Genomic DNA, 13384 nt, shown 5'->3' on the forward strand with positions numbered 1-13384 from the left:
ACAGGGGGGTGATGTTAGCTAATTCAGACACTGCCTAGATGTACTGAGGAGGTAGATTACTATAATATAATTAATGCTAGAAAAAAAAAAAAAAAAAAGCCTTATTCAAATTCAAATCAAAGCAGTCCAGGGGAATCAGAATGAAAGAATCATTGGTAGAATTTTACATTGCCCTCAGTCTGTTATAGGGGAGATTCTTACAGTAAAGTCTAATGTTTTGATCATTAGTTCTGCAGAATACTAGATTTTCAAATTACTGGGTAAATGAACTGTAACAGTCAACCCCAACCTCCACACCAATTTTTTTTTTAAATGTGGGTAAGAAAGATGAAAAGCCTAAAAAGTAATAGGAAAATGAATTGAAAACACAATGGTCAAAAGACCAGTGGACAGGTTTGGTCCAGTGGTGTTTGAATTTGATGGAAAATCCTTAGGTATCCTACAATAGATCAGTGAAATGGAACTGGATAAAAACAAATAAGAGGTAAGATGGTGTGGAAGTATTTAAAGGGCACATCAAAAGAAAAGGAAAAAGGGTTAGAACTTCAGATTCTGCACAAAGGTATTATCTAAAAAATTAGATATCTGAGGATTACCAACCATATTATAAACTATGGCAGAGTCCAGTTATTCCAGATTTATAGTTACATAAACATAGAACACACATTCAATTTTATTGATCAAAGTACAGCTCACAGTTACCAGGCTGGAATTGCTCATTGGGTGCACAAGTTTATTTCTTGTCATCTGACCAAGTAATTTCATAATCTGTATACTCTTTCTTCAGGATCTCTACAGTCACTGAGTGATCTGCTTTTCCATAGCCCTGCAAGACAGAACAAATTGGACATGGACATGAAGTCTTCAGAACCATTCAGTTCTTATCAACACAAATTGTTCACATGCAAATCAAATACAAGTTCTAAAAAAGTGACTCTTGCAATATCATGTTTTCTCTTCCCATTAATCCTCTCCAATTCCCCATTTCCCCAAATTCAAGTTCTAGAAAATAAATGAGATGAGGTCAAATAGAGAATGCATTTTCCACACAATTTCTCCAGCAGAAAGCTTGGTTTAAAATGCTCCAAACCCATCAGCCACTGTGTTTATGGGATGTTCCTTTAAAGCACAGAGATTGCATTGACCCACTTTAATCTGTGAGTATACAAACAGCTGATTTGGCTCAGCTGAAGGGAAAGGGAATAAGCAAACAAGTTTGAGCACTATTTTGGCCACTTAAAAAAAAATAAAATCCACAGTCTTCATGTTTTATTTATTTCCCATCTTGCCTTAGCTGATAATAGCACAATTTTATGTATCTGTGCTCTTCAGCCATTGCAACTCCAGGGTAAGATCAGATGACCCATGTAATTTTTAACACTCATTAAAAAAAAAATAAAAATTACTGGTCACACTGTTACTCTTTCACTGAAATTTAAGGCTGTTATGGTCAAAGTGGCCTTGCCATTATTGTCTTACATGATCAGAGTTATCTTGATTTCTTATTTCAGAACTACACATAACAACACTGCAGTATACTGATAGAAATCTGATTTACAAGTAAATTTTTTTCCCATAATATTTCACATGAAAGTTTATTTAGAAGACTGAAAAAAAGAGCCCAAGTTTGTATTATCAAACAAAACATACTCTTACTCATCAGTGACAGCCCCAAAGAGGAAAAGCTTAAATAAACAAGCATTTAAACTGAAAAGGTTAAAGTTGATGCATTATAAAATGCAAGCTTTTAAAAAATAACAGTTATTACTACAGAAGCAGCTACACTTCATCACTGAGCAACACCAGAAAAAGACTATACCACATTCCCTAAATAAGAGAAATTCTGACCATTTACTGAGTCTTTCCCAAAGAAAATGAATTTAAACAGAGCAATAAAAAGTAACAATAACACTACTTCAATTCCTACAAAATGCATTATTACATTTTTACCTACTAAAAATTTACCACACCTTAACTTTATCTGCTCTTCTCACCCAACACATACACAGAACATCATTTAGCAACCAACATTTTTATTGGCACATGAAAATCATACAACAGCTGGATCCAGCCCCTGTGCCTACAAATGGGCTATTACTAAAAGATTCTGAGTCAAGAGATACCAACTTCCATTTTTAGTCTTAATTCTAACTTAACCTAATGCTGAGTAATACCAGCTTTATCTTTTTGGTCTCCTGCCCTAAAAGGACTGTTTTTCTAATTATCTCACAAGTGAGCCAGGCAAGTTTTCCAGTTCATGTTTAAAATGTGATATAAATTACCAAAAGCCACCGTGCAATTAACCAAAATTCCCATCCAGAGACACAAATATATGAAGGAAAATGAGAGATGCACTTACTGTTGAGAGCCCAAATACCCTGATTTTCTTGTCTTTGCTATTATGTTCTATTTTCCCTCCTCCAAGGCACTTACACTCATATCCCAGCTTTTCCATCTCAGGATTTACTTTCTCAAATATATGATCTGCACAAGAAGAATGGTGAGAGCCATTAGAACAGGAGCTAGGCATTACGCAGTCTAGAAAAAGTTTTTAATTACTTTCTTATTTCATCTAAAAAATAGGAGGCTTCTCTTCAGAGGCACAGAAAAACTGCAGTTAAAACTCTTTAGTTTTTTACTTAGTATGTGTTGTTCTCCAAATTGAGGCTGATTCTGTCAGGAAAAATAATCCACAAACACCAGAGTTTTATGTCCAGAAAGGAGACAGAAGTCCTGTAACTTTATTCAAATGAAAGGAGAGGTCAATGGGCATTTTCAACGGGGTCTCTCACACTGTTAAATGACACAGCCTCCTTTTTATCCCAATTTCCCGGCCGTAATTCCCTTTTTTTCCCTTTGCCTCAGGTACGTGAGAGGCACAGACTTCCCCGATTGCTGAACAGATCCCCTTTCCAGTATGTACTCCCCGCCTTTTTTTATTTTTTTTAAACTCGTGTCTCTGTTTTTTTTGCTGCAAATCCAGGGATTTAGCACAGTCTTGAGTGAGTAACAACCTGTGCCAGTTAGCAGAATTCCTATGGAATTTATGGTTCCCGCTTCATTATTTGGCCTCACCCACCATCGGGCCCTCAGCTTGCTTGTGACAACACCTCATTCCTTTTAGCCGGGCTCCGAAATAGCACCTGACAGATATATTAAACCCCAATCCAAATATATGAACCCCCAGTTTTCCTCACACGGCGTAAAACGGGGAAAAGAGGATTTTTGAGCTACTGAAAGCGCAGGAAGGAGGGGGTGTCCCCGCTGCGGCCGCCGCCCGCTCCCCCCGCGCTGCCCACGCACTGTGGAACTCGGCCGCCCCGGTGCCGCGCACGATGTCCCGCTGCTCGCCGCCGCCCCGGCGCTGCAGGCGCACCAGGATGTACTTGAAGGTGCCCTCGGGGTCGATCTCCACCGTCCTCACGGCCGCCATGGCGCTGTGGAGTGCGGAGGGGCGGGGCGGGCGCCATGGCGGCCGTGAGGCGGCGGCTCGGCCTGAGGGGACGGGCGGCTCCGGCGACGTGCTCGCCGATAAAAACTTGCCGTTCCTCTGAGCATTAAGGCACCAAAAGCAGAGAAATTAAATCTTTGCTTAGAATGCAACAGCAGGAGTTAATGCCTGTAACGCTAAAATGCCATTTAGAGACTTCTTATCCTATATCCCTCCTTTTGCAGTTCTGAGATTTTATCCACTTGTCCTCAAGCTAGTATTTTGTAGGGCCCAGGCAAAGCAAGGTGTTTATTTGAAGAAGAGGGAGCTCTAATAACCAATATTCCATAGGTTTTATTTTGCTGGAGCTGAATAAGAAATACAAATTAACTCGTGGTTGTCTTATTTTATAGCTACACCTGACGATTTAGGCAAGCCCACAAATTGATTGTACAGTCACAGATGCGTAGAATGAATAATTTAATATTTTAAAAATATCTGGTACTTCAACATAACTACATTTCCAAGTTATGTGGTAGATCACTTCAAACTGACCCCTTTAATTTTTTTCATACATACAAAATTTATTGGTGAAATTAATTTATCCATCATTAATAGATTTAAAATCTAAAACTAGTACTTGTATACTTCCTCAGAATACACAAACAAAATGCTGTATAGAGATATAATAAAAAACATCAGTAAAACAGAGGAAGAGTTATAATCTAAATATAGTATTTAGAGATACTACAAGATAAATGCAAATCGGTGGTTAGCTAGACTATTTTGAGAATTGTTACTTCACAACTAAAGCTGCTCCCTGAGTTACTTTATTAACTGCAGACAACATTAACTTTAAAAATTCAAGCATTTTACTATTTCAGAGACTGATTTTAGTTACCTTATCTGTGCACAGAGCAACAGCAAACCCGGGAGGAAAAAAAGACCAGAGCCCAAGTAAACTAAATCTTTACTAACTAAATTTTAAGGGGTGAAGAGGTGTGAAGGGCTTTAAGTAGAAACTGAGCCTCCTGCCTCAGCTGTTGGGGATTTTTAAGGCAGGCAGAGAAAGTGATAAAATCATTTGTGATGAAAGTGCCTAGTTAGGTTAACGAGGCTTAGAGAGTCTTGGAGAATTGGGGTGCTTGCTTTGTTTAGCAGTAAGGGGTTGTAGGATTAGTGCTTTTTTTCCAGTAATCTAGGAAGATCTGGTTTTTCTTGTGGTGGGTTTTGTGCGTTTAGCTTATTCCTTGGTTACTTTGTTTACCAGACTACCCTAATACCCCGTGTTCTGATTTATCCTGTATTAACAAAGCATAATGGAAGTTGTTTGTTTGCACCAACTCTGCTTTTTCTTTTCCAGTGGAATGGTTTCCTTCATTTCCTCAAGCACAGAAGTCTGTTGCATGACTCTGAAAACCTTTATTGCCCCATTCCAGTTACGATGCACGGCAGGAACTAGCAACAAACAATAGTGGTAAGGATGGCAAAGGAAATACTTGTGGCATACCTTAGAAGCTAAATTTGAAAGGAATTTGCTGTCAACAAGAAGGACAGGCGTCAGGCTTCACCCTACATGTGTTTGAGCACTTTGTGACTTAGTAACAGTCCCAGCAGAGTTTTGTCCTGTTTTCTGTAATGCTTTTCCCCTCCCAAACACCCATCTTACCCAAGAGTAGTTTCCTATGCCATGCCCAGGTATAGGAGCTTCCTGTTGACTTTTAGGCTGCAGACAAAAATTCCCTGCTGCTGGTGGGAATTGTTGGTGTGTCACTTTGTGGGTCTCAGGGGTACAGAGAGGATGGCATGAGGTGACAGGGGTCTTCAACCAGACACAGCCTGTCTCCAACAAAACTGCATGGAGGGACTTTCCTTTTGTCATGGGCTTCCTCATGGCTAGCTGGGACAGGGAGCTTGGCACTATTCTCTGAAATAATTAAGGGTTTTTTTATTTATTTGGTCAAGTGACATCTTGTCTCTTTGCAGTGGAATCCTAAGAAACATCATTTGGGTCTTGTTTTGCATTTTGGTTTGCAGGATTTGGACTGTGCCCAAATGACTAAAATTGCTCTGTTTATGTCCTTCCTATCATCAGATCCTGTGAGCCACGAGTATCCTAATGCCACAACATCTTCATTTATTTGGCAATTTGAACTCTTAAATAGCAAGTGACTAAAAAAGTAGTATTATTATTTTGCAAAGCTGTTAACTATACATTGTGCTGCAGTGAAACTCAATATGAGATTCTCTCAAGCCATTGGTTCAATCCAGGTTACTGGATTCAGGAAAAGGGAAGCAATTACTGAACTCCAGGTAGATAAATTTCTCTTTTTATTGAGCTCTCTGACAGAGAGCACAAGATGTAAGGATACATTTAGCCCATGCTTGTATTACAGGAAAATATTAAGGAAGGGCTTTTGAAGTAGGTGCTTTCCATTGCATGTCACCCTTACACAAGAGAGAAAATAAAATGAAGGCTAATGTTTAGCTGTCCTTGCAAATTTATTTTTTATTCTAGAGTGGGAGTACCCCTAGGATTGATCAGAAGAATGCATAAAATACACTTGTGCAGGGGAAATGCACCGTTGTAAATTCTGCCTTGGACATCAAAAATCACAGGTCTTCTTTGCTGCTCGGCCCATTCAATTTAATAGGATTTAATAGGATTTAATAAAGATTCTTCTTCTACAGCTGTTGATTAGCATCTCCTCAGATTAGCAAAGAGGTCAGAACAAATGCAGGATAATAACATTATCTCTCTTGGAATTAGCATCTTTGGCATCTGTGCATTTATCAGGAGGCAGAGGCTTGGTTTGTGTGCTGAAATTTAGGAATCCAGGCCAACCTCCAGCATGCTGGAGTGTGAAGGGACTCTTTTGGACCAATCATATCTTGCTTTCATAAATAATGATCCCTTCCAGAAACTGAACAAGATCTGAGGAAAACCAAATTTTGTTCTGCTCCTCAGAGAAGGCAGTTTTATAACACCATTGCTCTGCTGGCTAAAAACCCCATCTAATTTCTGGTCTACATTTACACACGAAAGGGTTTTTTTTTTTTATCCTTTTGGGTTTTTTCTACCAGCTGTACCTGTTTATATACAGCTGTTAAAAATTCTGAGCACCTCCTTCACTTTTCTGAGCCTTCCTAGCTGCTTCTTCTTCCCCAGGCTTAAACACAAATTTCTAATAGGCTCCTGGAGAGATTTTTTTTTTTAGCAGGCACCTCATGGCATGTATCTATTCCTTGAAAAGCCTTGACTTTCCTCCCAGGAGCTGTCATTCTTCTGTCTCTCCTGAATGACCATGAATATCACCTGCCTGTCACAGGATTGTTAATGTTTGAAGTAAGAGAACACAGGACATTCCCAGAATCCCCTCATTCAGTGAAAAAGCTCTCCAGGTTTGTTTCCAGGGCTCTGCTGTCCTTTGGTTGTCCTTCCCTGCTCTTGGTGTCTGTGCCTTGCACCATATGTTGGGGCCATGATGGAAGCAGTGTGCAGGTGATGATTCTTGAGGCCCAGCTGTTCCTTTGTGGTCTGCAGAGACAAACAGTGTGAATGAGTTGTTTAATTGATCAGAGTTCATTTAGGTGGGATATGTGACATGCTGAATATCAGGATGGGCCTTTCAGCTGCTTTTCTTCGAGATAAGCTCACACATTTGCATTCATGGAGTAGGGATATGAGGGGTTTGGTTTTGATTGGTAGATTTAGGGCTGGGAAACCATGCCCTTCCTTTATCATGGTGTTGGGATTGCAGCTTCTAAGGAAAAATCAGAATGAAGATGATGGATGGGGAGTGTAATGGTCTGAAGTCTTACTAGCATCATTCTGGATACAAATTGAAGTTATGTCCTTTGACTTAACCTTTGGATAAACCTTTGTCTGTCTTTGACTCTAGAGGGTATAGAGCAACTGGACTCCTAATTTACTTATCTTCAGGTGGGCATAAATCTGGATCTTTTATTTTGAGACTAGGGTAGCTTCCCCACTGTGTTTATGTATCCCCACTGTGGGGATTTAGATTAACTGAACTCTTAACTGCCTGAAGTAAAAATGTTGTATGGAGGTCCAGTATTATTTTACAGCTGGTAAATGGCAATTTCTTCTCTTCCTGCTGATAAACTATGTTTGATTCTGTGGGCCAAATAACCAAATTCTGCTACTGAGACTACAAATAATGGGTAAATGCCTATTGATAAATGAGAGGAAAAAAAGTACAACTAGTATGCAACAGGAAGGGTAAATACAGGATCACAGAATCAAACATTTGTCTGGAAAAGCCTTGTAAGATCAGAATCCAAACAGAAATCTAACTGCCAAATTCACCACCAAACACCTAAATATCTCCACCAGTACCCCGGGCTTGCTGTTCCCTTTACATGAAGGGTTATTAACAGGGTGTGTGGGGTGGGGTACATGCTCAGCACTTGAGAATCCATTCTTTGTGAATTGCTTTTTAGGCTCAAACAAAGAAGTGCAACAATTTCTGCGTAAGTGACAGATGATCCTTCCTGATGAGTCAAGAAATTGAAAAGTGTTGGAAGTGCAAAATCTCTGCTGCAAAAGTTAAAGTATTGTTTTCAAGCCCTGGAAAGAAGGGAAGTCTTAATTTTCTTGGTACCAAATAATTGGAAGTTAAAAAAGCTTTGTGGTGCCGATTTGTTGGGGTTTTCTTGCCTGGGAAGTGATACAATTAAGTAATTGCTTTCAATGTTAGTGATGAGCTCTTTGTTCTTGAAACAACAATTACATGCAGCAATTAAAATAGATTTCACTAATGATCTTGTGTTTAAAAGGCCTGTCCTAAAAGTAATTACTTATCCAGCTGATGGAAATAGATTTCTTTCTCTGAATAATTCATAGATTGTACACTTGTGGCAAAAAAAAAACTTCTGAAAGAATCCTTAAAAGAACTTCTGTTCTCTCATGGTCTGTTGACTGGAAAAAAGCATGAGTGTTATGAATGATACACTGTGATGGCTGTTCTTAGGTCTGGTTTTACTTCTCAGTGCTCTGCAGTTGTTCCTTGTTCTTTGGTCTTCTTCCTTGAAGATTTCAGATACCCAGTGGCAAGTTCTCATTCCACAGAATTCCAGTAGTTTTGGTGATGGACCTTTCATGGTTGTTGTATTTGTTATAATGGATGTTGTGTTTAATGATTGCTCTTGAATACTGCTGTAATTAAGGATTCAAACATGTTAAATACTGTGTCCATTGATGTATAAAAATTATGTAACTGAAGCTGGACTTGAGCACTGAAGAGAACAGAGCTGAAGCTTGGAATTCCTGTACTCATGGTGGAATTCATTAGTAAGGAAGTGAAGCTGCTCCATCTTCTTCCTTTTTGTAGCCTCTTCATCCTGATACAGCAAATGAAGAATGGTGGGTCATGTCACCACTCCAGTGCTGCTGCTAAGCTCCCATGCTCTCTGATAAGTCAAAGCAATATTTTATTGGAAGAGAACTTGGCAAAATAAGAATCTGCAAAACAGAAACCATACCTCACAATGATCACTTTTACAGTCTCAACCACCTCCTTGATCTCCTGATCCTGAAACTTGTTCTCACTCCTCTCACTTGCCAGAAGCTGTAAGTGTTCTGTTCCTCAGAACCATCCCCTGTCAGTGTCACCTCTGGGACATCTCCCCTGCTGAGACCATGTGGCTGTGGAACAGAGCTGGGCAGTAAATGAACAGTCAATGCATGCATTATATACTTATTCTTTTTATGTGTACATGAAGGGTGGCAAGGCTCCAAGAGCTTTTCTGCCACGATTTCCAACAGAGGAACTAGAAAAAAATCAAATTCTACATGGGATCAGTTCCACCTGCAGCTGCAGGCAGTCAGTGTGTGGTGTCAAGGCCAGTCCTGCTTTTATCTTAGCTCAAGGTGTGAGTTGTTGTTTCCTCTGCTCCTTGGCTCTGTTTCATGTTTCAATGCTCTGAATCATACCTGGCCAGTGCAAGTGACCCCCAGGCTCTGGTTAGATCCTCCAATGTATATTGTTGCCTGTTTGGAGGAAATTGAGCGCTATGAGTCACATCAGAATTCCCGAAATGAGAAGTGGAGATAAGATTTTCTGACTCCTGGGGTTCCACTCCAGACAGAGTGGAGACTGCCTTAGGCAGACTTGAGAAATTCCAGCTCTTTGTAGCAGTTGCACTGCCTACCTTATTCACACTTAATCAGGCACAGAGGCTGAGGGATGAGTATGTTTTCAGAAATTATCTTTTCTTCCCATCTGGACCTCAGGGAAAATTTGTGCCTTAAACCCTTTGTCTCTTAATTTTTAAAGAATTAAGTGTTGCAAGCTCCTCTCCAAACAGGAAACACCTTCACTACTGGCACTAGAACTCCTTTCCCCCCTCAAGGCTGGCTAAAGCTCTTACTTTTCCTCTCCTAGTGAGTATTACTGTGGGTAAAGCTGGAGGTTTTTCCACTATTTCAAAATTTCGAGTGGTTTTATGATTCTTTGCCATGGGATAAATGTCTGTTATACAAAGCACTTTGAAAGAAATGCTTATCAAGTGTTTTAATTTAGGAATGACAAAAATATCTTCCAGGAGAGAGATGGAACTGGATTACTCAGAGACATGTAAAGCTCTGTTTTGTCTGTTGATATGTAAATGCAGATGCAACCTTCAAGATAAAGAAGCAGTCTTTAAAAAAGACATGAGAAATTAATCTCTTTTTCTATATGTACAAATCTACATCTATATACTCTGTTTTCCTGTGATCCAATCACATTCTGTATTTGTCCTACATTTGTGATTTCTTCAAGTTCAACAGAGTTGAAAATTATAAAATAATTTTCCACTACATTAAATTTTCTTGAGATACTGAAAAAATGTTTCTCAAACCAAAACTTACAAATTTCCAACAGAAAGGTAGACTCTACAAAACCTTTGTTTTAGCAATTCTTGGCCTCTTTGGAAAATCTTCATTTAAAACTTGGTTGCTAAAAATCAATTCACCACTACTTGCTGTGCAGCAAGTGGATGTGAAACATTTTTGATCATGTGCCTCCTAAGTACTCTAAAACACCTTTTGTGTTTAGAAGATTGTGAAGATTTCTTTCCTCCAATGCCCTTTTTTACAGTGGGATGGGAATAAAACAGTTCTCTTGAACAGTTCTTTGAAAAACTGCCCTTGGAGTGCCTCATTTAATGGTGATTTTAGCTAAGCATTGTTTTACTTGTTTCCTCATAAGAATGTCTCATGGGATGATATTAAAAATCCTAATTATAACAAACCATAGGCCACTATTGTTTCTTTATTACTGACACAGCCTTGAGGCACAAGCCAGGTTGATCTGCCAGGAACAGATCAATCCTATCAATGTCAGCTGTTCTTGACATCTTAGCAGCCTTCTGCAGATTTTTCAATGGTTTTCTTTAACATTTTTCTATGTTCCAGCATCTTTTCTAGCTGCCCACATGGAAGCCCCAGCTTCTAATTACCTTGATCTTCTCTAAGATACAGAGAGGCAATATTTGCTTTTTGCCCACCTTTTTGCACCTGTTTTCTCATATTCTCAAAGTTCATAACTGAGGGTTTGGATCTTTGAACTGTAGCTTGATTGGTTGTAACCAACCTAAAGAGTCTTCACTCCATAATCAGACCTGTTCTCTTTTCCCAATGAATAACACCATTGCAGTGAGTATTAACTTTCCTTTATACAGAAAGAAATGACATTTGACATATCCTCTGTCAATTGCTGTCCTTTAAATAGCAGACCTGGCTGGAATTTGTTGTTTTTATTCCTAATATGTTTATATAGCCCTTTCTTAACCTTTATGTCTCATAGTGGCCTCTTAAGTGAACCTTCCAGCTGGAAAATTAGTTGTGGCCACATTATTGTCAATGCACCTCTGTTTGTAAGGGAAAAGAGGTGATCTGGAATGTTCCCTGTAAATTCCCACATTTCTAAAAATTTGTCTTTAGAGTCTCCTATTTTTTCTGGCAGGGAGGAATTGTATTAATTTTAAAGAACTATGTCTGTGATTATGTAGCATAAGAAGAGAGCAATAACATCATCCAGCTCTGTACAGCACAAGAAATTGGGACCTTACATTCCCAAATCGATTGGCAGAAGAGTGAAAAAGCAGGGATGTGAAATAACTTTGAGAAGAGAATAAATAAGTAACACAAAAAGCAACTAAGGTAACATGGCATTTTTAGCATGATTATCTCCACTTCAACCTAAGTAACTGTATCACAGGTATTTTTCCTGAAATATATGTGAAGTTTAGCCTCCAACATGAGCTTTAGCTCATAGGAATCTCAATCCTCCTGAAGTTTTTACATGCCTTTAACTTTTAATAATGAGGTTTTAACCTCTATTGTGGGGTTTTGAGGATGATTTTCAGGCTTTCTTTTTTCCCTGAAAATGTTGCCTTCATCTTCCAGTACATTACAAGGGAATAAGAATATATAATAAGAATATGACCAGTGGATAGCAGAATTCCCTGGGAAAAACCAGAAAGAGCCCCATGTCAGTGATGCACAAGGGAATACAGCCAACAAAAAGAAGCAGTCTTTTTTTAGGCTGGAGTTTTTACAAGCTTATTGCTTGTAGGCTTTGGTGTTTTATTATTTTTTGTGGAGCTTTCTTTATCTGCTGCAGACAAGAGGTCTCAGACAGCCCCTGCAAAGGAAGACTACCATAAACTATGAAATAAGCTCTTCCTTCCTCCGGAGATTCTATTGGCAAAGGAATTCTGATAAAGTTTCCTCAGAGCTTTTTTCAGAGTTTCTGCCATGACAAAGATGAGTACTTACCAGTAGGAAGCTCATTAAACAGCTTAGAAAAGGGAATCTCCAGGAAAAGGTGTAGCATTTTCTGCCTCTTGGTGCCTAGGGACATCAAAACTGTCCTGAAGTTGTCTATAAATTTTCTGTGCATAAAGTTGCAACAGCTGATTAATGTTTTAGGGAAAAACAAAACCAACAAAACCAACAAAACAAAAAACCAACCCTGCCCTATCAAGACTGATTAACATTAGTGTGGAGTAGACTAATTACCCTTGTGAAATTAGGCCCTGCTGCATAATGTGATGTACAGGTGCATTAAAATACCAGCTTCTGTCTGTGTCCTCCAGGTGGTAAAGCCTCCCAACAGAGAAGGGGTGGCTAACAGTAAGAAATTTCATTCCCAGTTTGAGGCTAAATAAAGCAGTTTATTTATTTATCTGATGCTGCCTGGAAGCCTCAGGAAATTGGTTCTTCTAAGCAAGGCTTGCCCAGGCCAGCCAAAAGCTAACCTCAGCTTTCCAGAGTTTCTTGATTTTCCATTTGTTTTTCTAGCTTTGCTAGTGGGTTGTTTTCAATTCTCCCTCTCTTCAGTAACTGAATTTGTTGCAATTTCTAGTCAACTCTCCTGATTTGTTAGTAACTGAGGATGTTTTAGAATACCCTCTTTATTCTATGCTCTTTTCTGAGATGATTTCTTTGAGATTTTTAGCTGCTTTTTTTTTTTTTTTTTTTTGGTGAAAAAATTGGGCAATTCCAGTTGATGTTAGCTTGGAATCCAGAAGCCACTGATTTTATTCTGTAAGAACAGGCTGAGGCTCCAAAATCAGAGCTCCAGCATGCACTGTATAAACTCTGCTTTACAGATATGAAGTGGGTGCTGCCCTGTGGCCTCCCATTGCTGCCAGCACTTGTTGAGTCCTTGGCATGTTCAGCCTCATTAAATCCTATCCATAGCAGTGAAGCTTTATGCAGCAGTATGATTAATCAGGGTATACACAATAAATGTGCATGAATTCCTAGTGTCTCATCCACCTGAAATATTACATGCACCTGCTGAGGAGCTGTAACTCTGCTGAGATCAGGGCATTGGAGAATGTGGTCCAAGGGACTCTTCAAAGCAAGGTCCACATTTCAAGCTTGACTGCTGCAAGTGACTGATGAGCCTGTATTGTGAAGAGCTCCAGCAATGCTGGCAA

General features: G+C 39.3%; 1 protein-coding gene and 1 long non-coding RNA gene across 2 annotated transcripts; one reads left to right on the top strand and one right to left on the bottom strand.

The window, feature by feature from the left end:
* Positions 1–655: 655 nt before the first annotated feature.
* On the bottom strand, positions 656–3492 carry LOC306805948 (14 kDa phosphohistidine phosphatase-like). The gene is made up of 3 exons (XM_079314268.1): positions 3304–3492; positions 2360–2484; positions 656–826 (listed from the first exon to the last, which is right to left on the bottom strand). Exons 1-3 carry the CDS (start codon positions 3431–3433, stop codon positions 734–736), a joined length of 348 nt encoding a protein of 115 aa, XP_079170394.1. The 5' UTR covers positions 3434–3492; the 3' UTR covers positions 656–733.
* Positions 3493–4791: 1299 nt separating this feature from the next.
* Positions 4792–8290, top strand: LOC306806020. The gene is made up of 2 exons (XR_013775362.1): positions 4792–4907; positions 7895–8290. It is a non-coding gene; the product is annotated as an uncharacterized lncRNA (long non-coding RNA).
* The last annotated feature ends 5094 nt before the right edge of the window (positions 8291–13384 follow it).

This window comes from Erithacus rubecula (genome assembly GCF_903797595.1).
Source record: "Erithacus rubecula genome assembly, chromosome: 10".
In the NCBI taxonomy this organism is placed as follows: domain Eukaryota; kingdom Metazoa; phylum Chordata; class Aves; order Passeriformes; family Muscicapidae; genus Erithacus; species Erithacus rubecula.

Excerpts from the sequence above, each read along its gene's own strand:
- LOC306805948 (XM_079314268.1), bottom strand. The coding sequence starts at position 3,433 with ATGGCGGCCGTGAGGACGGTGGAGATCGACCCCGAGGGCACCTTCAAG. Across the intron at positions 2,485-3,303 it reads CGGGGCGGCCGAGTTCCACA|ATCATATATTTGAGAAAGTA; the intron begins GTGCGTGGGCAG and ends CTTCTTGTGCAG. Across the intron at positions 827-2,359 it reads GGGTATTTGGGCTCTCAACA|GGCTATGGAAAAGCAGATCA; the intron begins GTAAGTGCATCT and ends TCTGTCTTGCAG.